The sequence below is a fragment of the Miniopterus schreibersii genome, assembly GCF_964146895.1.
Source record: "Miniopterus schreibersii genome assembly, chromosome: 3".
NCBI lineage: Eukaryota > Metazoa > Chordata > Mammalia > Chiroptera > Miniopteridae > Miniopterus > Miniopterus schreibersii.
In genome coordinates this window covers 84925320-84949995 of record NC_138103.1, presented here as the reverse complement: position 1 = coordinate 84949995, position 24676 = coordinate 84925320, and the positions used below count along the sequence as shown (strand labels likewise).

The following is a 24676-nucleotide window of genomic DNA, read 5'->3' as shown; positions in this document are numbered from 1 at the left end:
TAGTGCTTAATTGGCTTTTATTTCTTACCAAAAGCTCAAAGTCCAGCCAATTTTTGTACAGAAAGTTGAATGTCAAAAAGTCTAAAAAGTAGTAAATGTCCAGACTGATTTTGGGAAAAAATAATAATACTTTGGCATTCTGAATAATAGCATAATAAATTTTAAAACATTACCCTATTATCCAGTTTTATATTCAGAGTATGAAATCACTTTTTACAGTCCTCAAAAACTGACAAATTTCACGAAGAGTTAAGTCTCCTTGAACGAATGGCACAGGGCTGTGATCCCCCACCCCCCGCCCCACCCCAGACACACACACAAAACCATAAAGCTCACCGTACGAAGTATGTGCTTTTTCTATATATTTATTACAGGTACAACAGAGGTCTTCATAAATAGTTGCATAAAATGTTAAAGCCACAACATTGCACATGATATGAAATAAAACCAAAAAAACCCCAATGAGTGCATTTACAGTATTTTCATTTGACTGTATACTGCTCAACAATCTGATTGACGGTTTGGGGGTGGGGTAGCGGGGCAGTGCCCAACCTGATGTCCACAGTGGATGGGCAGAACCCTCTGACCCCCAAAGGAAGCCCAGGCAGAGGGCAGGGAGTGGGAGAAAGGCAGGTGGGGAAAGGACAGACTGAAGGCAGGACCAGTCTTATATACAAGTAAGGCCTACATTTCATCAGAGCAAAACAATTCATTCTATTTTTATGCAAAAGTCTGAGGTTGAATGCACGTTGCAGAAGCCTAGTCTGGCGTCCCCAAGAGACACGCACAGACCAGGCCTCTGGAAAAGCTCAGAGCCAGGTGGATGCCAAGCTCTGGACCGGATTGGGGGGACGGCCTCCGCTGGGGTGAGTCTTCCCCAGGTGTCCGGTATATCTCTGTTTTGTTCGTTAACACCAGTGGTTGAACATAGGCATTTCATTTCCTTGAATAAGTCTTGTAAAATGTTAAATTTGCAAAATTCTACTTGTGTTTGTTTAAAAAAGTTTTATTTTTTGCAGAAACCTGAATAAAAGACTGTGACACAGCATTGCTGTCTCCGCTCTCAGAGTGCAAGAGAAGGTCCTCCACCCCAGCACGGCTGGCAGCCCGTCCCCAGCACGCCGAGCACAGCTCGCTCGGAGCGCGAGTTTCACACGATGAACGCACGGCAGCTGAGCAGTTGTGTTGGCTCGTGTTTCTTTTCGAAATTCAAATTAACAGCTGATTGGCAGGTGAAAGAGAATGAGAAAGAACTTCAGGACAGGTCAAACCCTAGGCAAAAGCCTGCTCTGCAGGAAGTTTTTAACGCTACGGATGGGTCGAACATCGTTCTGGTGTTTGCGCCGCTCAATGAAGGAGGTCAGTCTGGACGTGTCGAGGACGCCCGCGCCTTTGCCGTTGCCATGGCCCGCCTGCAGCCACTGCTCCTGGAGGGCCAGCGCAGCCGAGGGACGCTTGGCAGGGTCCTCCTGCAGGAGGAAACACACGAAGTCCTTGGCCTTCTGGCTCACGCCTTTAAAGTAGTCATCTGGGAAACTAAAGTCTAGTCGGCAAATGTTCAGGCAGGTCTCTTCCACGCTGTCGTCCAGGAAGGGGGACACGCCACTGAGAAGTACATATGTGAGCACTCCAACGCTCCACGTATCCGAGGTCAGGGAGACCGGGTTCCCAAGGATGATTTCGGGGGCTGCGAATTCGGGGTTCCCCAGTAACTGGTGGATGTAGTAGGTGGTGTTGAGTTGGACAGCATCTCCAAAGTCGGCCAGTTTAATTGTCGGCTTGGCTGAACTCTGATCCACCAGGATGTTTTCGGGCTAGAAGACAGGACAAGGCAACTGTCATTTTCATCAACTTGAACCTTAACCTGATGCTCACCAGAGCCTGTGAGGTCGACTGAAACAAGCTGTTCAAGTACAAAACAGGGTGACGCTCTTAGCACGCAGGCCCGCGGGAGGAGGGAAGAGCTGCAACAGAGGCGTCGCTGCCGCGATGTGGCTTAGACCAGCCCTCTCTGGAGGTCAGTGTGAAGCAGTGAGTGGGTTAAATATGCCCGTTTATGAAGCTGGGTGTTCATTTTCCCTCTCAGCACTGAGAGCAATACTCGCCCTTCCTTCCTCCATCAGCACGGAGCCAGCCCACCAGGCCAGCAAAACTCAGAACTTCCAGAAATCTCATGAAATGTATGAAGCTCATATCACTGAAAGCAAACTCTTACAAAAACAGAGATTGGAAATCAGTGCCCTCCAACGTGTCCCCAGTCCCCCTGGGGCACCTGGCCTGGATTCAGAGAATAAGGAAACAGGCTCCTGTAGGCCGTGGCCAAGCCGGGGTCAGACATGCTGTCCCGGGAGCCCACTCACCTTTAGGTCCAGGTGTGCGATCCTGCAGTTGTGAAGGTATCGGACGGCTTCCAGAACCTCCCCCAGATACGCCCTGATCTTCCCTTCGGTGAGGTTTCCCCATCGCACCACACAGTCCAGGAGACGTCCCTGGTCAGCCCTGCAGAGGTAGGAGGGTGTTCAATTGTCATCACGGTGCAGGGTCACTTTGGAGGCCTTTCTGATCTGATACAAAACACACACACCATCTCTGTGCCCCACTGCTAATGTTCTACCAGCGTTTCAGGACTCTACCTCCACCTGAAAGCACGGCTGGATCGAGAGGGTGATTTCTTGTTAACATCACTGTGGAGATGCATGTGGGGGTCAGGACAGCTCAACCCTTAGAGGAAACTGGGAGGCTCCCACCCAGCTGGCTCCACTCAAACCCCACCTCCAGGATGTGCAGAAACCACGTGGGAATCTGCTGAAGGAGGGAGTGAAGTGATACTACCCTCCTGAGCCTTAGTATCACCATCTGTATAATGGGTACAGATGATGTAAGTGGAGGCAGACAATAAGGCAATATAGTAAGTGCTGCACGATGGTCTCGAAAGTCTTCCTTCTGTGAATTCACTTCGAATATTTAAGAAAAACTTATATACAAAAAATAAATAAAAATAAATAAAAAACATTTACACAGAGCTGCCCATGTGCTGGAGACGAAATGCTTTCTATCAATTCACTTAATCCTCTGAGTGTTTTATTGTCCCTATTTTACAGACGAGGAAACGGAGGCACAGAGAAGGTATGTAACTTTCCCAAGGTCGCACAGCTCCTAAGTGAAGGCTGGAGCTGCAATGAGGTGGTGTGGCTCCGGCCTTTATGAACATTGGTCTATGGTGCCCTCTTTGTTTTCAAAACAGAAACTTATAGGAAGACCAGCCACTTGTCTGGTAATGGAGAGTAATCAAGGAGAATTTGATAGTAATTTTATGAAGATAAATCCTATTAACGCTATGGTGAGACCAAAACATTTAGTTTCCCATCAAAAAGAACTGACAGCTAAATGCACCGAAACTTCTAAACCAGAAATGGAGGTCTTGTAGATTTTTGACGAAGACTTCAGGACAGTTCTTGCGAAAACCCCCAGGGAAGATAGGCGGTTCTTAGTAATCATGCTCTAGGGCTAGAAAGGACCCAGCCAGGCACCGAGGCCCACAGGGGCCAGGTCTCTTCTTGGACATCATTTTAGCCCCGCAACAACTGTCTGAAGTAGCTGAGGTTTTAAAGGATGACGAGGCCCCGCGTCCACAGACACGCCCCTTGCACAGGACGATCAGCCTTGGCGAGGGCCTGCCATCCTCCCTTCCACCACCTGACAGCTCTGCCACTCCAGAGACAGCCTGAGCGGGCCCATGACGACCACGTTCCAGCAGAGGTTTTGGTGGCGCAGCCCTGGGCAGGCAGACCCTCCTGAAACGTCCCCTCCCAGGCCTGCTGGTGCCACTCAGCCCTGCGTCAGCCTTGCCCTCTGAAGGCTGCGGGGTGGAGGCACTAACAAATTCTTAAATAAAAAAAACAAGAAGCAGAAAATAAGAACGCCTCCTAAAAAGGAGGAGTAGGATTAAACAAAAAGTAAATGCTGAGATGTGTCACAGACCAGAATGTTCTAGGGGCAGGGCTTCCCAGTGCCGGCCTTACTGATAGTTGGGGTGTCCTGTGCCCTGCAGGACATGAGCAGCATCCCTGGCCCCCACCCTCTAGATGCCAGTAGTACCTCTATCCTGAGTTGTGACACTAAAAAGTCTCCAGATACTGACAAATGTCCCCTATGGGACAAAACTGCCCCAGTGGAGGACTCTCAGCTCACAGCTCTTACACTCTTTCTTTTGAAATGACTGAACCATTTACTGAGATGGCCCACAGGGCTCAGTACTTCAGGGACCAGTGGGGCTGCTCTGGTTGGAGGTGACCCTCCAGAAGGTGATCTTTGGGCGAGGAGCATCTTCCCAACCCTAACTTCTAATCACCCCTCAGCGGGGGTGGGCAGGAGCTCTGAAGGGCAGGACTGGCCCCGGTGCTGAGCTTAATGCCTGAAGCATCAGACAGAGCAGGAGGTAGGGAGCCTACCCCAGGGTGTGCATCGTCAGAGGCCTGGAGTTCTCAGCACCCTTAGGGACCAGGTAGCGTCTCCAGGTTGGCTGAGACCCAGCAGGAGCTGGATGGTGATGCTAGGCTTGCTGCTCCCTCATGGGACAGCACATACTAAAGACTGTTTTCCTTCTACATTTACTGGAAAGCTCTAAAACTGTTGTCTGAAAGTAGACATATATTTTAGAAGTTCTATGGATCCTAAAATCCTGATTTCTACCTGAAACCACAATGAAACACTTGAAGTTGAGGCAGAGGGTTACAAAGAGGAGGAAAGTCTGGGTGTACACACATTTCCAAAACCAGGACGTAGCTGGTGGGGGTCTCGAAGGTGTCAAGGAGGCCGACGAGGAGCGGGTGCTGGACGTTCTGAAGGACGCCAAGCTCGTGGGTGACCTGGTCACGCTTCATCAGCTTCTTGTTCACAAACTTAGTGGCCACGGCTCGCTTGGTTCCTTTCTGATCACATTTCTTAACGACAGAGAATCTGCCCCTGGAAAACAGGTTGAAAATGTGGCACTGGGTCAAAATTCTCTTGGAACCTAAACTGCGAATGTCTCTGTTACATCCTCAATGTTTAGTAGTGAACAGGGTTTACAGGTTGCATTGCAAATGTAATACCTATAACTTCCAATGCTGGCAAACACACAGTTTCTCTTTATTAGTCTATTGCTACAGTGAGTTACATCCCATTCTGTTGCTCTGTTGAGAGGGGCTCCGGATCGTACCTGCCAAGCTCAGCCACTTCGCTGTAGAAGGAGTCAAAGTTGTCTTTCCAGGTCACCATGATCCCATCACTCCCTGGACCTGTAAGAGAGCACCTGCCCTGAGCTCCGTTTATGCAGCAAAGAAGTCTACAGACCTTGAGCTCAAGGAAGGGACAGGAGGACACACCCACCAGAAAGGATGTTAGGGTCCGAGACAGGCACAGAGCATGCAGGGGCCTCAACCACACTCCGCCTTCCCTTACTTCCCTTTCACTGGTATCCACACGAACCAACTTAGACTCTTGGAGCCAAAGCGTGAACTGAGTAATTATACCAAAGAGAAACTGGATACAAGAATGTGTTTTGAGAACTCAGAGCACAGAAGGCACCTTGTTCCAACCCAGAGGCTCAAGTGACCATGGCTGTGGTCAGAGGCCTGACCTTGTGAGCGGTGCCCAGAGGTCAGCCACCCTGGGACGTCCCAGAGAATGCAGTTTGCTGCTTGCAGCTCTTGTTTGAAAGGCCCACAGTGACACATTGTCCTATGTTTCTGGCCGTGTTGGGGGCAGGGGGACTCTAGACTTGAGTTTTCAGCTCAGGAGTGCGGCTCACCTAGAACCCTCAGGCTGGCCGAACACGAGGCGGAGCCCATGTCGTTCACAGCGACACACGTGTAGATGCCGTCGTCTTCTGTGGTCACACCGACGATCTTCAGAGCTGCCTCTCCCAAGTCACTGCCGCACAGGTGGGAACAAAGCTGTGTCAGAAAGGCCCAGCCTCCCAGTTGGCAGCCCCTAACCTCTCTCCTTCAGGGTCACAGAAAAGTAGGAGCTCAAGGACTGGTGAGGAATTTCAAATGCAGTTTTAATTTTAGTTGCACACCCGGATATGAAATGTTCCCCATGGGCAGTGTCCTAGTGCAAAAGGCGACCATGGGTCTCGATGATGTCGCTCACAGTGACACTAGCCTGCGAAACCGACCCGTGAGTGAGCCTTCTCACCTGTAGGAGATGCTGTAGTGGCCGTCGTTGTTCAAGGTGTTGTGTTCAGGGCCCTTCCAGGTGATCGAGGCCTTTGGGCGTCCACAAACTCGACATCTAAGAACAACGGTCTCCCCTGTCTCACACGTGACCTCACTCAAGGGAATGACGAATTCTGGGGGAACTGCAGGAGAAAGGAGTCAGGATTGTGGGTCCTCTGAGCTGCGCCCCACGCCCCCCACAGCTTCCCTAACACATAGATGGGACCTCAGGTGCTGCCTGAGGAGCTCCACAGAAAACCCGTTTCCCCAGGCTATGCTTGAGTGTTCTGAGACATGCCCCTGGACCACAACCTGTAAGACCAGAAGGAACGACTGTACACTCACCGTCATAAATGTAGTTGGGATTGAGAAGCTGAAAGGGAAAAAGCACACAGGTATTAACCCAAAACACAGCCTATTTTGAGATACAGGACTTTCATTCCAAGGCTACAATTATTGTTGAAAGAAGAGCAGAACTATGACTTAGTTGGCCCCATTTCATTCACAATCAACCACATTTTCACTCCTTTAAACACATGTGAAGCTTCCTGTCGTAAGAATTTGGGTGAATTTGAAACACAAGTGCTGCTTAAACTCAGAGATGTACAGTTTTCCCATCCCATGAGCTGAGTCCAGCCATCCCTGGACCCCTTCCTTCTGCAGAGTGGCCTGTGTCCTGACCCAGGGTCCCCAGATTCCCATTAGGGGGTATTTTCTTTTTCTCCAGGCACCCCCCATCCCCCCACTTAAAGCAATGAGATTATAAAGAGTGAAGCTGATTGGAGCCAGTAATTTTTTTTTTTTAAATCCTCACCCAAGGATATGTTTTTATTGATTTTCAGAGAAAGGGGGGGGGGGAGAGGCACATCGACTGGTTGCCTCCCATAAGTGCCCTGACCTGGGATGGAACATGCAACCTAGGTATGCGCCCTGATCAGGAATCGAACCCACAATCCTTTGGGGTACAGGACAATGCTCCAACCAATTGAGCCACCAGGCAGGGTGAGCTAGGGAAATTTGCTAGAGTGAATGAACCTGTTCCTCGGCATCTAGTCACTTCCCCTGTGGTCTGAGGAGGGCACTGAAGGAAGTCTGAGCCACAGCTGCTTTGCACTGTCTGCTTCCGAGAATCTAGTCTCTGCTTCTACTGGAAACCTAACAGTGCCCTTTGTAAAAGCCAGGCATGCACCTGGCGAGGTGTCCACGTGTATACCTGCCTCCTTAGAATACACGCGTGTGCCTGTGCCAGCCAGCACCATCCCCAAGAGCCCTCTGCAAAGCCCCACAGGATCTGCCGGCGGGGCAGAGGGAGGCGGCGTGGTGGGTGGCATGTAGCTGCCAAGCAAGCCTGGGGCCCTGGTCAGGAGCTGCTTCCCTCCACAATGCTCTGGGGCCAGCGCCAGCACCTCCTGCCGCCCAGGAACGACACAGACTCTGACACGGGTTCCGGGAAATGCCTGTACTCACCTTCACAGATACCTTGTTGCTGAGCCCTTCCCGTGATTTCCGATAACCGTTCTCTAACTTGCCTTCCCTTTTGCCGTCTTTATCTTTTTTCTCAGATTTTTTCCTTAAACGGAGTGCTGTGTGCCAAGATGTTGACTTCCTAGGGGGAAATTAATGCATTGTTCGTATTCTGCCTTTCCCATGTTCAGCAAATGATTCCAGAAAACGCTGGAGAAAAGAGGACTACTCAACTTATGCAGGCATGATAGTGGCAGAGAAAACTGCAGTAACAGTGATCTCTGCTAAGAACACTTTCCTGTGATTCTCAATAACCAGGAGATAAAACCAACACTTGCTTAAATCAAATTTTAAGGATTAAAATACAAAGGTGCCTATGATGGTTAACTTCATTGGATGATCAGCAATTTGGTCAAACATTATTCTGGGTGTTTCTGGATGAGATTAACATTTTAATTAGTAAAGTCAATTGCTCTTCATGCAGTGGTGGGCCTCATCCAATCAGCTGAAGGCCCAACTAGAACAAAAAGACTTGCCTCTTTGAGCAATAGGAAAAACACTCTAGCAGAATGCCTTCAGATTTCATGTGCACTATCAGCTCCCTGGGTCTCCAGCCTGCTGGCCCACACTGCAGATTTGGACTGGTCAGCCTCCATAACCGCACGAGCCAATTCCTTATCATAAACCTCCTTCTCTCTCTCTCTCCACGCACACACACTTGATTCCATTTCTCTAGAGAACCCTAATATAGGGCCTAAGAATATTTTTGGAGGAAACAAAGTATAAAATTGGAATTCTTAACCAATGTACTAGAATAAAATATTTCTGTGTATCAAGGAAAAACAAGACAAGAGATTGTCATGGGAGATCCACTCTCTGTAGCCTGAATTCAAGCCCGGCCTCCCTGGGGGTGGGTGAGGGGGGTGATGAGGGGCTTGAGCTGAGCCCAGATGCACAGCTTGGGACTGGGGTGCCATGCTTCCCAGAAGCTATGGGCTAGCCTTGACCACCACCAGAGATATTCAAGGAGAGGGAAGTTTTTTATTTAATCCAGCACTTCAGTTTTCTTTTTTAAAATAATACTTAATGCAGAAAAATTGTTTTCAAGTTTCTTCACTGAATTAACCTTCCAGTGTACATAAGGTAAGATACTTTATATCTTTACCTGCAGCGTACAGAATGAGTAGCTTCATTGATGTACACCAAGAATGAGTTAGGTGTCCCCTGCCTCCCGACATCCAGGGGCTAAAATATCATCAAGGTCTTTCTAGTGCCTCGAAAAAGTCATGTGCGTGAGTGCAGGTAATTAGAAGGACCCACAGAACAAGTCTGAGATGGAAGGCCATCTTCACTTTGGGGGTCCATGCAGTGCTTGGCGAGGAACTTGAACTAAGAGAGAGGAACGGGGCTCTCTCTCAGTGAGCTCCAGCCTCCTGGGGCCCTGCCCCCCAGGCACTCACTTGAGGGTCCCGTCGGGGTTCTCCAGGATGACTGCGCTGGTATGGCCCAGGACGAAGCCTGGAATCCAGCCCTCGGCTGCGGGGCACTGGTCCGTGGCGGCTCGGAACACCAGAAACATGTTCTGTTGATTGCTGGCCAGAATCTGAACGACCTCTCCTTGATAGACGCTGATCTCATCCTCCTTCACTGCCGTGTAATCGTGTGTCACCAGCATGGTGGAGATGTTGCTACTGCTGCTACTTTCACTCTGTAGAGGGAGAGACGGAAAGAAGAAAAGGCAGAGGGGACCTGAAATGAGGCTGGTAACGTGAACTCGCTCGTCAGCGTGGGTCAGGGCACGGCTCACCACACGCGGGACTCTCTTTAGCTACCTTTGTGCTTTTTCAATAACTGAAAGCCAGAGTTTCTCTAGAAAGCAATTTAGGAACAATCTAAAAAAAAAAATCAGTGCAATATGATACTTTGCATTTGGAAGCTTTTATTTCAGTCCATTTTAGCCCCGACTCCTTGCACCTTCAGAGGAACGGCTCAGGTCTCGTGTTCATGCCACACTCGTTACCCCTACGTCACAGGAATGCCACTGTGACCACCATGCTCATTTAAAAAGCGTTATTAAGAGCTGTCAACAGCAGCCCTTCAGCCCACTGCCTGAGCCTCACGATTCAGGTGTCCCAAAGGCACTGCTGCTGCGTGAACACAACACCACAGAAGATCTCTGACCACCGCCGGCCGCCATGAGACTGAAGCTTCGGGAACAGACCCTCGCCAGTGAAAGCCGATCCCACACTTATCCTGCAGCCCAGCAGCACCCGATCTCCTGGGGTCACTACTGTGTCTTCTTCAGTGTCCAGTACCGCGACTGACACGCAGCAGGCACTCGATACACATTCAGTAACTCAGTCAATGAGGCAAGGCGGCAAAAGTAAGACGACGATAATTTCTGAAGGCCACCTACCCGGGCCCACAAGCTGAGTGGTACTGGCTGGCAAGTAGGAGACAAAACGGCAGTATTTGTCATTTGTCCCAGGCTGTCATCTACCAAGTGACCTATTTATTCCAGGGGAGTAGGAGGAGGGAGCTGAGACCACTGCCAAATGCTGAGCTATATCCTGCTCAACTCCCTCTATCAAGAGTGGGGACATGGGGAAGGCACCGGGTGCCCTGCTCCCGTTGGCCTGTTCTCAGAGGCTTCCACCAATGAGGCCGTCTAGACGTGCGTGGATCCCTGGGCCTCTGCTGGGCTCTTGGATGCCTGGGACAGATCCTGGGTCAGTGCAGATGTGACTGTCAGACAACCCTGCCACACGCCTGTCAGTCCTGGGCTACTGTCGGGATGGCCGGGGCAGATGGCTGACCGCTGTCAACCAGCCAGCACACTGGAAATCCGGAGGCCAGGCTCTGAATCTAGACCGTGGGGATGTTTAAATGGAACACACTGGAGGGCCGAGCTGTCACTCCTGTCTCATCGAGGGCACTGCTGTGAGTTCCTGCCCCTCACGGAAGCCTGCGCGGTCCTTGCTGAGCTCTGGCCTGTGCATACTCATTTATACAGTTTTATCCTTTTAGTGTGTATTTTAGTGTTCTGGATTATATAGCAACAGTCAATAGTTTTGGGATTAAAAAGCCAAATTTACTACAAAACATAAACAAAAAGCAACCTCTGTGGCACAGCTGCCTCTCATAATTTGAGTATTTTCCCACAATCATAATAGCTATTGGTATTTTCTGAATACTTCCTATTACCAGGCTAAGTATTAGGCATCTAAAATCCATCTAATTTTACTCTCAACCACCTCGCCAGTGGGCAGCATCATCACCCCTCACGGAGCGGGAGGTTCGGGGTGCGCACGCGTCACCTGGCCTGAGAAAGGCAGGGCCGCACTTCTACTGCTGCCAAGGTGGACGCATGCAGGGAGGCTGTGCATCCACACTTGGGGGCTGGCGCACCCATCCCTGTTCTCTGTAGAACTTTCCAGAAGGTGCCCAGAGAGAGGAGGAAGTAGAACCTGGGACATGGGTTAGGCACAACTGCTTGGCTGTGACCGCAGACAGCTCCACAGAAGTGGTCAAGAGGAAGGAGACAGCTGCCAACCAGCCAAGGGGCCGGGCAACGATTCCTTTTAACTGAAAGATTTGAGTCCAGGGGCCAAATCCCCACCTGAGGCCACTTGTTTCTGTAAGGCATTCTCACTTATCAACTCACCAAAATTTCCATGTTACCTGCCACATAAAAAAAGCGCGAGGCAGAAGAGGCAACTTTTGCAGCCTACGCCGGGCTGGATGATGATGTGCCACACGTGACGGTGCCTTTGTCTCAGAGTGAACACCCGGGAGGGAGCCGGGTGGTGCCACTGTGCGTGGGCATCACGGGCACCCAGAGACCAGCACAGGCTCCTGAGCTGGAGCCCCTGGGCGTTCATTCTGAAACACAGGCTCGGAGAACTCTTGGGTGCTTAGGGGAAAGTGAGGAGCCCACGCAGAAGATGGGCTCACGTGCTGCTCCCTGGCTGATTTCTTAGCGGTCACAGCTGTGAGACAGGCTGCACCTGCGTGTTCAACGAGGCGCATCACTGGGCCCTCTGCACCTTCTCCTCCGGCGGAGACCGAGCGCGTTCTGACGCTCACCTGCATACGGAGCACTGCAGACCTGACAACGGGGCCCAGCACTCTGTAGGACGCGGGAAGGTGCCCGTGACACGGATACTGGCGATGGCCACTGCAGAGGATGCCTGCCCGACCACTTGTGTTCGAGAATAAGACTCAGGGTAAATAAATGTACCAAGACCCATTTCCTAACATCTCCCTCAATTAAATACAGAGTTTCACAAAATACATAACAACAAATAGGAGGAAAGGATAAGGCAAGTCGACCCGAACAGGAATTAACAGAAGTTCAGAGGAGAGACAGACATGCATAAGCCAGATTTTCTTTTTTATAAAGAGAGACACACACCCTTTTAGGGAAATGTATTTAAAAATTTATAAAGCAATCAAACATACACTCATTAGAACAGTTGTATCCCCTCACGCATGCCTTCAGGAAGGTGTTAAGGGTCAGGCCCTCCTCTACCGTGTAGGAATCAGTTGGGTAGGAGTGAGGCCACAAAATGGGGGGAAAACCCACCACAGCAACCCTTCTGCTTGAGATCACAACAGAGGTGACAGGCAAAATGAGGGTGAGGATGCCCGGAGCGCTGCAGTCCGCATTGCGCCCCCTGCTGGACAGAATGCCGACACGCTCCCACGCCAGCCTCCTTGGCCTCTGCTCCAGCTGCTGGCAGGAGCCCCATCTGCAGAAGCCCTAAAGCAGTCTCTCTCTTCCAGAGTGAAACTGTGGGGGGAGCAAATATTTCCACTGGAGAGATTCCTTCCCCCCATTTTGTCAGCTTAGTTTGCTTTGAGAAGCTGTTGGAAGTTTTCTTGAGGGCTTTATTTTCAGCAGATGAGTCAAAAATGCTGCAAAGATAATTTAAGGCGTAAAAGAGCACGACCAAGCAATGAGCAAAAAGCTTATAAAGTATAGGTTTCAAATTAAATAGGAGGTAGACAGCAGGGACACTGACCCCTCAAAAAAACGTGTGTGAGGAAGGCAGGGACAAAAAGGAAGTTCCCAGAGAGTCTGCTGGTCGGAAAACGGAAAAGACGTACAGATGATGCATTCAGAAGGTTAATGATCGGCTTTCCCACATTAAGGAGACACAAAGCAGAGAGCGAGTTAGTAGAGATGAGAACAGCGCCGTCCTGGAGCAGGAGGGGTTAGGAGGTGTTGGTGTGGGCTCGGGCTGGGGCCCGTCCAGGCCTGCAGGCGGCAGACACGCACACACAGAGCTACATGTGCGTCTACGTGGTCAGTGCACAGAGGACCGGAGGAGTTGATTACTGCAGTGTGGCACGGAGAGCCAGGAGTTAGTACGGAGCGGCAGCGACGGGAGGTTTAGAAGAGCTGGCGGGACAGAGGCAGTGGGGCGGGCGGGCGAAGGCTGCCAGGCGCTCTTACCCCATTGCTCTGGGTGGACTGCACGGACTGCTCACTGGCCGAGGAGCACGTGCTCATGCGGTCTGTGTCCTTGCTGGGCGCTGAGTGGCGGTGCGCCTGCCGCTGGAGGGAGTCACTGTCCCCTGGGAAGGTGAAGGAGCCCGGCCGGCTGGCGGGGGAGGCGGGAATGGAGCTCCAGAAGGAGCCCCCCTTCTGCAGGGGGCTGCTGGGGGGAAAGGGCTCCTTGCCCAGTGGAGAAGGGAACATGGTGGAGAGAGGAGAGTTCAGCGGCGAGACAGCCCCGGGCCTGGGCTTTCCCAGGGGCAGGGAGCCCAGGCTACCCCGCGAGCGGCCGTCCTCTGGGTGGGCCCGTGCCTCCTTGGCATTTCCATCCTGGTTGGCACCTGCAGTGTTCCCAGTGGACTTCCTGGGGCTCTCAATCACCTTCATCTTGGGGATCTGTTCCGCTTCTCTCTCTGGACCTTCGGACTGGCCGCTGGAGGGGTGCCTGCTGAGCTGGCTGGGGCCGGCCTCCAGGGTGAGGCTGCTGCTGGGAGGAGGCAGTGAAGGGCCGGGAGTGGACATACCTGACATCTTGTCTGCCTCTGCCTGGCTTGAGGCTGCAGAGGAGACCAGCACAGGGGAGTGGTGTCGGACAGGCTGGGGGATCCGGGAGGGTCTGCTTCTGCTTGAGCTGGGGAGGCCGCTGCAGCTGCTGGGGCCACTGCTGTGGTTGCTGCCACCACTGCCAACGCTGGGGGCCCCGCCTCCACTGCCCCCACCTCCGCTGCCCCCGCTGTGGTTCCTCTGATACTCGATTGGTGATGTCAAGGCTGTAAAATATGCAAGACAGAGTAGAAAAAATCAGTGCACCGAGAAAAGTATTGTCACGGGTCAAAGAAAAAGGAAAGTGGTGTAATCCATGGGAGTGCTGGCTGTGACCCCCCTGCTGGTGTAGGGTAATCCATCACCATCCTCCTCATGACCTGTAAGCACTGGCCCACCCTGGAGGCAGCAGACGGACACCACCCACCATAAGGAAAAGGCTTCAATGCTACCGTCTGTCTATGAACAAGGTAAACGGACTCCATGGAGAGAAGCAGGCATGTGTGAGTGGGCGGGAGCAGGAGGTGAAGGGGGCAGAAGGACAGAGTGAATGAGGACAGGGTGCGGGAGGCTTTAACTGCCCAGGAGCAGCAAGCAAACCCTCAGCCTCCCTGCCAAGTGGAAAGGAGTCAAATTGGCAAATTGCCAGTGTCAATGGGAGGCCCCGTGCTGCCAGGGAGACTCGCCTGGGACTTTACAGATACCAGCTGGCTCCTGCGTGGGGGAACGTTTAGTCCAGCTGCCGCAAAGAAGAACCTGGCTGGGATCTGAGGAATGCCTTGGTCACCAGGGAGGAGGTGGGGGCATGGACCACCTCTATTTTGCAGATTGGACATGAGAGACAAGGGATGTAAGAAAGCTCCACAAACTCCCTTGGGTGATGAAGCCACCTGTCTCCCAGCTATAGTGATTTAGTTTGTTACACAATCTTTTGCAGGAAACCTCAGGAAACAGGCCAAATAAGATATATGGAAACGCTAACACAAATTCTGGAAGTGTAAAAACCTTTGAGAATACAATAATCAGACATGTCCCCTTCCTGCCTGGGAGGCATCAGAGGCATGTATGAAAAGCATCCTGGAGCCAAATGACATTTCACAAACTCTGTCTGCCATGGCCTCTCACAAGAATAGGGGGAGGGGAAGGGGTGCTGCCTCGCCCAGAGCTCCCGCTCCATTCCTGATCTTGTCCAGTCCTCTGATACTGGTATTATCGTAACCTAGACTGAGGGTCCAGTGAACTAAACTGCTTGGCTGATTCATGCTGGCAATTTGGAGGCAGTTCATTTTACTTGAAAGAAGAAGGATCGCCCTGGCCGGTGTGGCTCAGTTGGCTGGAGCGTCCTTCTGTGCATCGAAGGGTCGCAGGTTCAATTCCCGGTCAGGGCACATGCCCAGGTTGTGGGTTCGATCCCCAGTCGGGGTGCATACGAGAGGCAACCGATCAATGTTTCTCACATCGATGTTTCTCTCTCCCTCCCTCCCCCCCCTCCCCCCTCTCTAAAGTAAATAAAAAACATATCCTCAGGTGAGGATTAAAGAGAGAAGGTAAAAGTTTAGAGATTTCCCAATAGTTACATGCCACAGACTGGTATTTAACACAGCACTTAACAACGCATTAAAAGAGATCTCACTGCATTTGCTCTACTCGCATAAGAACCGTCGTCCCCTGACCCCATACATCTAACTCTAACTGCAAATGTAAAATATGATTGTTCTACAATCTGGACAGGAGCTTGGAGTTAACACCCAGGAAGCTCATTGCTATGTGGCCCCAAATGCCGCGTGACCTTGACTTCCTCTTCTGTAAAATGGGATTAGGAGTACTTGCCACACAGAGTCGCTGTGAAGAGGGAATGAAGCAATATGTGGACAGTGCTGAGAATGGTGCCTGACAGTGAGGGCTAAGCCAGGCCTGTCATTATCATTTGTATGTGGCAAGAGCAAGAAAAGGAATAGAAACGTGTACATTAGGAAAAGAAAACATGCCCTGTGACAGAGCACACATTACCATTTAAAAAGTTGCGCTGGTTTTCTAAAATTTGGTTGATTTCATGGATCCATGTTTGCCGGACACTCGGACTGGATGAATGCAAAACGAAGGTCTCCACCACGTCACCCGTCCTCGATGTCAGAGCAAATTTACAGGGATCATTTTCCACGTTTTCTTCTAGGCAAAGGCAACTCACCTGGAAAACATTAGAGCATTACTCCAAATGGCCCAAAGGTGGAAGCAACCCTGGTGTCCATCAACAGATGAACGTTGATGAACGAGATGTGGTCTCTCCACAAAATGGAACATCATTCAGTCTTAAAAAGGAAGGACATTCTGACACATGCTACCACCTGGATGAACCCGGAGGACATTAAGCTCAAGTGAAAGGAGCCAGTCATCAAAAGACAAACACGGTTATGATTTCACCAGACCAGGCCCCTAGAGCAGTCAAATTCAGAGAGAGAGAAAGGATGGTAGTTATCCTGCCTGGGGAAGGTGGAACAGGGAGTTAGTGTTTAATGGGTATGGAGTTTTAGTCAAGATGAAAACAGTCCTGGAGAGGGAGGTGGTGATGGCTGCTCAACATGTGAATGTATTTAATGCCACTGCGCTATATACTTAAAAATGATTAACATGGTACGTTTTATGTTATGTGTATTTTACAGTAAAAAGAAAATAAGGCACATTTTTTTCCTACTGGTGAGGTGCAAAGTAAATTTCATTCTAGGTAAAAATTGAAACAACCTCACTTTGGTACATGGGGATTACCAGGAGTTTAACTAGTAGCTTGAACAATTAACTAGAAATGTAGGTCTGGGATTACCTGTTTTCAAAACTCCTATACAGTGACCCACTGTTTGTCACTTCCCCAGGAAGGAAATGACACCATTTAAACATCTTGATTAATATAACACATGCTATAAAGTTACATGTATTAACTTTAATTTTGGCATGTAAAAGTTAACATGGCATGTAAATGATGTAAAACAATTTTCCTGAAGCAGAATATGTAAATCAGCGTATAAAGAGAATTTCTATGGTGAGAGTGATTTTCTGTCAAGAGACTTATGGAGAGAATGGGTGAGAAGTGCAGGTGATGGACGGGTGCCCAGTGATGTCCATGGGGGCGCCTCGGATGGCTGGGGAGGGATGGGCCGGAGGGTGGTGTGAGATAGGAGGGGGCCTGCAGCCCAGCTTCATGCTGCCTGGCTCTAAGGCCTCTCATGTGTGGTGGGCAGAAGATCTTACCCCAGGCCAAAGAGGGCGCACCCAGTGAGGCTGCTAGAGGTGGCAACAGATGCCGAATGGGGAGGTGGATGGAAGAGGGTGTGGCATCAACCTGTGCGCTGAGGCCTCAGGGCTCGGAGAGTCTAAGAGGGACCCTGTCAGCTTAGGGCAGCGACCCTAACACAAGAAAGTATGTCTCCCTTCTGACCTTGGGACCTGCACAGCTGCAGAGGCAGAAAGAACTGGGTGTGTGTGTGTTTGACTGTATCTCCCATCTGCTGGGACCCCACGCCTCCTCTTCTGCTTTTCTCTATCTCATTCTTGGTTCCTTGGCTTGTCCCCTTTATAGCAGGACTCAGGGCCATTAGCAATTAGTTTGTCTTTTTCTCGTATCAGAGAGCAAGCCACCCCAGGGCAGACTGCCTGTCCTGTCTGTGCCTGCAGCCCCCGCCATGCACTGAGGGTCCCTGTGGAAGGCAGGAAAGAACAGGCCGCAGGGCCAGCTCTCTGCTGAGGTCAAAGAGCAACATGCCAACTCTGCCTCTGAACTCTGTAGCACGAAACCAGCGACAACAAGTCTTCATCGTGGGAAAAAGGCTGGCTGTGGTCACACAGAAGCATGGCAAGACATCACCACTGGAGAAGGCAGACAGGAGATGGGTGCTGTGAATCTAAAGGCTCTCAAGTGCCAAATATTTAGTAAACAAAATATCAGGGCCTGTCATTAAAAGGAGACAGTCAGTCCGAGCTACAGGCAGCTGCGTTCGCACAGGAGAAGACACGCACGCACTACCTTGATGCTGTTCTTGAACAGGAACCCTGGCATGGAGAAGCCCCTCTTCTTGTCCAGTGGCTCACTGAAAATGACGATCTGCTCGAAGAGGAAAACCCGCCTCTCTTTGCAGCGAGGCAGAAGCCCTGCATCTTGGTCTGTGACCAAGAACGTGTCCTGTAAGAGCAGCTTGCCCTGGGCAACAATTTTACCCTAAAACGAGGAAATGGGGGGTGGGGGGAGAGAAACAAATGTTGCATTCTAAGTTGAGATACAGGAAGTTCTGTTTTCTCTAGAGTCCCTCCCGCAAAATCCTACCTATTTCTATTAATTTATAGAGCTTAAAATTTTCTCTTATTAGCATGAGTTCTTAGCCTCAAAGAGAACAGTTATCACGATGAAATTCTTGCCATCTTCTGTATAAGCCACTGGCTTCAGTTACAATTACACTGATTGTGGACCTCAAGTGTCCAGTCCCCCAGGAAGAGTGGCTCTCCAGGCACGGTCCCTGCACCCACGGGGCCAGCATCCACTGGCAGAACCCAGGGAGAGATGCATGGATCCGTGTTTTCAGAAGCTCTCCAGGAGGTTCTGCGTGTGCTTTTTTGAGAACCACAGCAAAAGAACTTCAACCCCAATCCCTAGTACAATAGCAGGTAATAACCTGCTTCCCTCTCCTCACTCAGCTGCCAGATTTTAAAAAGTTGCTGGTTCTGAAATACCTTGAGGATACTAACAGGTAATATGTAATGTGAGTCGTCTGGTGACTCAGGGAAGAGTTAGTTAGACTAAGATGAACACAGGGACCCTGAGGACAAGCTCCGGATGACTGATGGGCAGCAGAGGGCCCAGGAGCAAAGCAGGGTCTTGTCTGTTTCCTCCACGAGACGCTGGGCTTTGAGCAGAGAAAGGCCCCAAAAAGCAAATCAAATGCTCCAAAAAGGGGTTGAGAGAAAAATATCAACCAGGTTGAGGTAAAGTGAGAGAAGACAGAAAACCAAGCAGAAAGGATCCGCTTCCCACACACGTAGATAAGTAATCTGATGGAGGGGAAGGTGACGGAAGCCAGAGGGGCAGGTTTAAGGGACAGTGCATTACATCGAATCCTTGCAGCCGTCCGACGTTCATCATGTCGTTGCACCGCTTTGGCACTATGCACATGACTTCCACGGCTCTCTGGGGGCGGGACAAAGCAGTCAGTGTCAACTTCTTTCGGGGAAAAGCTGCTGTGCCAATCCCCAACCACATCTCCAAGTTCAAGTTCCCCCCCTCCCGCCCACCAGTGTGCAGAGGAAACAGCCAGGTGGTGGCAAGACCCACTGTCACCCGCTGCAGCAGCCCCTCCCAGGGACCGGCCCCTTCAGGACAGGCTGCTTCAAGACATGTGGGGACAGCCTGGGGGAGACCTGGGTGGGCCAGCAGGGTGTCGTACCTCTAGTTCTGATGTATCCAGGCTGGCTTTTTTGGAATACTTGAGGAAGTCCTGCAAGGGAAAGGGAGAGGACATGAGCAGGTGATGATTGCAGCAGCAGTGAACCTTTTGATCACTGCCAGGCACTGGGTTCACACTTTAGCTGTTTTCTCTTTCCCCTCCCAGTAACACAAGGAAAAGGTACCCCACATAGATGTCAAGCTGCAGAAAAGCAGTCAGACCAGCCCCATCTAAGCAGGTGAGGGTTCCTGTTTCAGCTCAAAACAAGCTCTTTTCTCTCTTTAGAGGCAGTTTCTAACTTTTATATGTGAAAGAAATCTCAGTACATTTAAAATGTCACTTTTATCATGGAAAACTGGCGATGCCTTTAGCTGTGCTGAGGAATTTAAATCAATCAAGGGCTGTTGCTGAGCCAACAGGGAGGGAACAGGCAGGGATTAAAAATTTAATTTTACCCAAGGCTCCAGGATTAGAAAATATGTAAGGTCAACAGAGCTGAAGAAAAATCGTTAGTATTCAAAGGTCTGTAGTGGGGGGAAAAAGGTCACTTTCACTGACATTTTGATTCAGAACTTGATGTAAATGAAAAATTGAGAAAACAGTGTGAGGTGTCCTATTAAATAAATAAATAAAAAAACCTATTCTGAAATATTTAAAATCAGAAATAATAAGACTGCTTTCAATTTTTTTACAGAAAAGACTCCTCACCTGCCAAACCCTTCCTTCTCCCAGGACTGCGTCTTATCTCACAAAACTCCTGGAACCAGATGTGCACCCGGCGAGTCCTTACCTTCAGTAACAGCTGGTACTTCATAATTCTCTGCACTGGTTTGATTAACAAATCTGTGAGTTGCAACCTATGGCCAAGGCGCTGCTTTAGGTCCTGTGGTTTTAAAGGAGAAAAAAAGATGTGTTGTCCTTTAAAAAAGGGCAATTTTTTAGTCCTTGCGCTTGTCAGAAATGCTAACTACACCAGAGTAAAAGAACTAAGAGGCCATGCTGCACAAAAACCAACCAGCATATACTAACTTCTTAGAATGTCCGAAGTTTACACTTTAACCTTTCTGAGCTGTTTTTCAAACAGTCTTTTATGCTTATTTAAAGACTTGCTTTCAATTGCCTTCTTTTACTCAAACATATATTTCAGTTTTAAAATAAAAATTTAGATCATGAATTATTCTGAATTTGTAATGAGCCTTGGGTTTAAAATGGATTTTAAAAAAAACCCCTATTTTCACAATGACCCCAGTCTTCTGAATGCTAAGGGATGTGATCACAGATTGAATTCATACTTTTCTAATTTATAGGAAAGAAACACAGGTTCAGAACTCTGAAAATTGAGGTTAATTTCCCGAATATTCCTGGGTAACAATTAATATTTAAAGTTTTGAAAAGCAACTACAACAAGAGATTCAGAAAGACTTGTCTTTATCTTAGATCTTACCTCAAAAAAGGTATCAATGTATTCTGAGACAATGTGCTCAGACTTTGGTTTATTTTGACAATAAACTATGTACATGTGCAACCTTCTCTCCTAGGAATGAAAAGGGCAAACAGACAGGTTAAAACAATGGGAAGTTCATCAGAATATAAGAGCACATGCACATTTCAGCACATTCAGAAAGGAAATGTTCTTAAAACAAAACTGTGTGGTTTAGACTCTTGGGAGCACATTCCAGGTTCATGACACAGGTCAGCCCTCTCCTTCGTGGCTCCAAAACCAGGCCTCCTTTATTGCTCCCTCGGATATATAACCCTCACTCTACCTGGCAAACACTGGAGGCAGTGAAGGAACACAGTTCTTAACATTAGAGGAGGAGCTACTCCCACCCCTTCAAACCTGCCGACGGTCCCAGGACGCCTGGCTGTTCTTAGTAGGGTGGAAAAGCTCTTTAGTCTCAAATACGAAGGCCGGGAAAGCAAACAGTGAGCCATCCTCAATCTGGTGAACCTCCATGTGTGGCGTGTGCACCCCTGGGGTCCCTGAGCCCTTTTAAAATTATTTTCCAAATAATATGAAGAAGCCCTTGCCCTTTGCACTGTGCTACCATTTGCACTGATGTGCAAAACCAATGGTGGGTGAAACTGTGGGCATCTTAGCAAATCTTCGTCACCACCACATTTGCAATAAAAATAAAGAAAAAGCCAGTTTCACCTCACAATGTCCTTAAGAAGAAATAAAAATACATTTTATGAAAACTCAGTCATGGATATGCATCTTTTTGACATTCTTGTGACACAGTGGAGGTCCTCCTAGACTCTGGCTGCGTGTGACGGGTGTCTCGAGGAAAAGCACAGGGTGAGAGCTTTGATTCCAACTCTGACACCGAGCAGTTTGCTTTATCCCTAACATAAGCACTCGTGTAAACTGCAAGTTTGCCTTTAGTCTGACAAACCAATTACTAAACATGACAATATCAGAGCAGCATATAAACAACAGTATTATACTTACATGTTTCACAAAAAGGGATCCTAGCTTTTCTGGATCTTCAAGGCACTTCTCCAACTCTCCTAAAAAAAAGCTGAAACAAGAGAAGTATTACAACCATTTCCAATTTGGCCTAATTTTAGATTGTGGTTCATATTTTCAAAGCGGTCTGTTTGGACATGAGCTGCTGTGAAGTGTAAAGTATTTACTTAACAGATGAAATGTACACAGCAAACCCTGTGTTAGGACAGAAAGCAAAGAGACACACAGTTAAAAAAGACAAAGCAGAATGACAGCCTCCCTTAACTGGCAGCTTTCCCTTCCTCTGGGCAATTACCACTCTTGCCTGTTTTTTTTTAAAGGACACAAGCAATTATATCTTGGCTGAATACTGAGAGAAAAATAAATGTTTCAAAGAAATTTTTATTTCCAAACACTTGGTCCATGTACCTCTGAGTTTCATATTCTTCTATTATAATTTTTAAGAGGCTCAAATTGAGTAACATATAAAATACTGGATGTAATCTGTGACAGTTTTATGAAGTTTTCTCAAATATTATCAAAATCAACTTCTAGGTTATAAATACTAGTTCCATTCAGATCAAAACTGTGTATGATCACAGAAACAAAACAGCTGTGGACGTGTTCATCTTCTGGGCTGTAGTTGTTTTGTAAGATGTAGGCCCACCTTATTATCGCTTACATGTGTTGATATTTATACTTGCTATTTTATTAACCTGCAAATCAATCCATTATGTGTTGGATTGTCTACCTCTGGGTTATCCCCTAGTTCCTCAGATGTGACAGAAACAATCTCTGGGTGCCAACTTCTCTGTCTGGTCAGCCAGGACCACTGTGTTATTTTCTCTTCCCTGTCACAGTTGAAAACCAGCATTGGGAGTAGAAGTCTAGATAACAGCACCAAATATCCCTTTTTAAATTCACTGTAGACTTTCAGTAAGTCTACAATCTATAGAGCCATAGTTAGAGTGCTATTTCTAAAGTTGATCAATTATTTATCTGAATCCAACTGAATTAGATATTATAGGAGATAAAAAAATTAAGACCCTCCACCTGGGTTCAGGAGTTTTACATTCCATTGGGAGAAATAAATATTGAAATAATAAAGCACCACTCCATGGTAATCCCTCCTTATACCTGCAGAGTATGTTCCAGTTAGAAAAGCACCTTCACATGTGTCATCTGCAAGGAGGAGCGAGTGCTCTGCCTGGAGTGAGCAGCGCTCAGGGAGAAGTGAGCATCTGACTGGGTTTAGAAGGTGATGACAGTGTGCACGAAGCTCAAGGGCGGCTACGCACTTATAGACAGGAAGGCAGGAGGCCTGTCCACGTAACGGAACAGAATAGTACAGCTGGAACATGCCACAACAGCATCAGCCACTGGCATGAAACAATCCCCAGGTGATTAAGGATTTTTAAAATTAGGAGCAAGGTGACCCGAAGGGGCAGATGTGCTCTGGCAGGGTGAGGCAGCTGCTGTGGTGTCAGCCCCCACACGGACCTCCTCATTAGGAGGGGTGTGTCAATATACTGGGATCCAGTTTGATTTTCATGGGCAATCCTGTCTACTTTTTCATTAAAACTGAGCAGGAAAAATGAGCATCTTCGAGACCTTCTAAAAGTAATTGGTATTTATTTGAAAGGTGGCTGCAATTCTTTAGAAACATTTACTGAGGCCTACTCTATGCAGAGGATGTTCTAAGTGCTTCACGTGTATTAACTCAGTCCCTCTTCACAAAAATCCCATGATGGGGGTCACACTCTGACCCATATTGTGTCGCTGGAGACGGTGGGACATAGAGGGGAAGCCCAGGGCTCAAGGTCAGGCTCGGCACCCCCTGGATGGACCCCCTGGATGGACCAGCATGTGGGCCCCCTGGATGGACCAGCATGAAGGAGGTAAGACTCTTCCTCAGGCCATGAAATGCTAGCACAAACCACCTCGGCCCATCAATGTTTTCTTTGCACCAGATACCGCCACAGCTACACAGGCAATGAAATGAAATGACCCAATGACTATCCATCCCCACTTGCTGATATGCCACAGTCTGACAGGTGACACTGTGTGCACACAGGTGACGATGTGTGCACACCCCCAAGCGTGATGTGGATTTTACGTACTCTCTGTGCCAGTCATAAATCTGATGGATGTTGCCAAACACAATCTTGTCTTTCCCCTTCATGTCATCAGGAACACCATCTTCTTTCATAAGTGCCATGTAGCCCTATAATTATTTAAAAATAAGTTTATTGCATTGAACCAAGTAATGGTTTAGTAACAGGACAAAACAGACATATACCATGTCTTGTAACCAATTCTTTATTTAAAAACAAATAAAAATCCTATATGAAAAGTGTCCTTCACTGGCACTTGAAATACAGCTGACCATTGAACACAGGGATTTAGGGGTGCCAATCTCCATGCACTCAAAAATCCCCGTAAACTCGACTCCTCAAAAACTTAACTACTAATAGCCTACAGTTGACCAGAAGCCCTAACAATAACATAGTCAATTAACACATATTTTCTATGTTGTATGTATTATATACTGTATTCTTATAGTAAAGTAAGCTAGAGAAAAGAAAATCATAAGAAAGAGAAAATACATTTACAGTATTTGATGAAAAAAATCCACATATAAGTGGACCCCTGCAGTTCAAACCCATGTTGTTCAAGGATCAGTGTGTACATTTAAATAAAATGGACACTGTTGAATTCAGTGTCATGATTTTCTCTCACTGACCTGTCTGGCATGCATAATCACAGTTCTTCCAAGGAACTGAAGAAGTTTAAATAAATGTAGGTGGTTCCATAAAACAAATCTTATCATAAATATTAAATATTTGGCCAGAAATATTTCCTCTGTTCTCAGTATTTCTCATGTAAACAGATTTTCTTTTCTTTTTGGATTATTTACATAATTTGTTAAATCAGGATTTAACAATATTCTTTTCATAAACTGATTTTAACAATGGCTGACTAACATGTTGCTAAAATGTGGTTAAAACTCTATTTAGCGCACATAGAATTCAGCCTATACTAGAACCTCTTAAGTATTCAAGTGACTTATTTTGCTGTTAATGATGACTGTTGA

The 24676-nt window shown here is 48.3% G+C and overlaps 1 protein-coding gene across 3 annotated transcripts in view; it reads right to left on the bottom strand.

Annotated features, from left to right (window-relative positions):
* Positions 1-351: 351 nt before the first annotated feature.
* TRIO (trio Rho guanine nucleotide exchange factor) overlaps positions 352-24676 on the bottom strand; it is a gene marked incomplete at its 5' end in the record, with an annotated part of 300776 nt that continues 276451 nt past the window's right edge. For 2 of the 3 annotated variants that reach the window (XM_081131178.1, XM_081131179.1), the window contains 18 exons: positions 352-1814; positions 2361-2499; positions 4765-4965; positions 5201-5279; positions 5792-5913; positions 6181-6343; positions 6546-6573; positions 7668-7806; positions 9125-9372; positions 13123-13934; positions 15718-15895; positions 17723-17914; positions 18800-18877; positions 19134-19184; positions 19924-20016; positions 20578-20667; positions 21586-21655; positions 23703-23806. In XM_081131178.1, the coding sequence (XP_080987304.1) occupies positions 1266-1814; positions 2361-2499; positions 4765-4965; positions 5201-5279; positions 5792-5913; positions 6181-6343; positions 6546-6573; positions 7668-7806; positions 9125-9372; positions 13123-13934; positions 15718-15895; positions 17723-17914; positions 18800-18877; positions 19134-19184; positions 19924-20016; positions 20578-20667; positions 21586-21655; positions 23703-23806 (3336 nt within the window). In that variant the 3' untranslated portion in view covers positions 352-1265. Of the gene's footprint in view, positions 1815-2360; positions 2500-4764; positions 4966-5200; positions 5280-5791; positions 5914-6180; positions 6344-6545; positions 6574-7667; positions 7807-9124; positions 9373-12080; positions 12582-13122; positions 13935-15717; positions 15896-17722; positions 17915-18799; positions 18878-19133; positions 19185-19923; positions 20017-20577; positions 20668-21585; positions 21656-23702; positions 23807-24676 lie in introns of those variants that run through there. The other variant, XM_081131180.1, reaches the window with a different exon arrangement.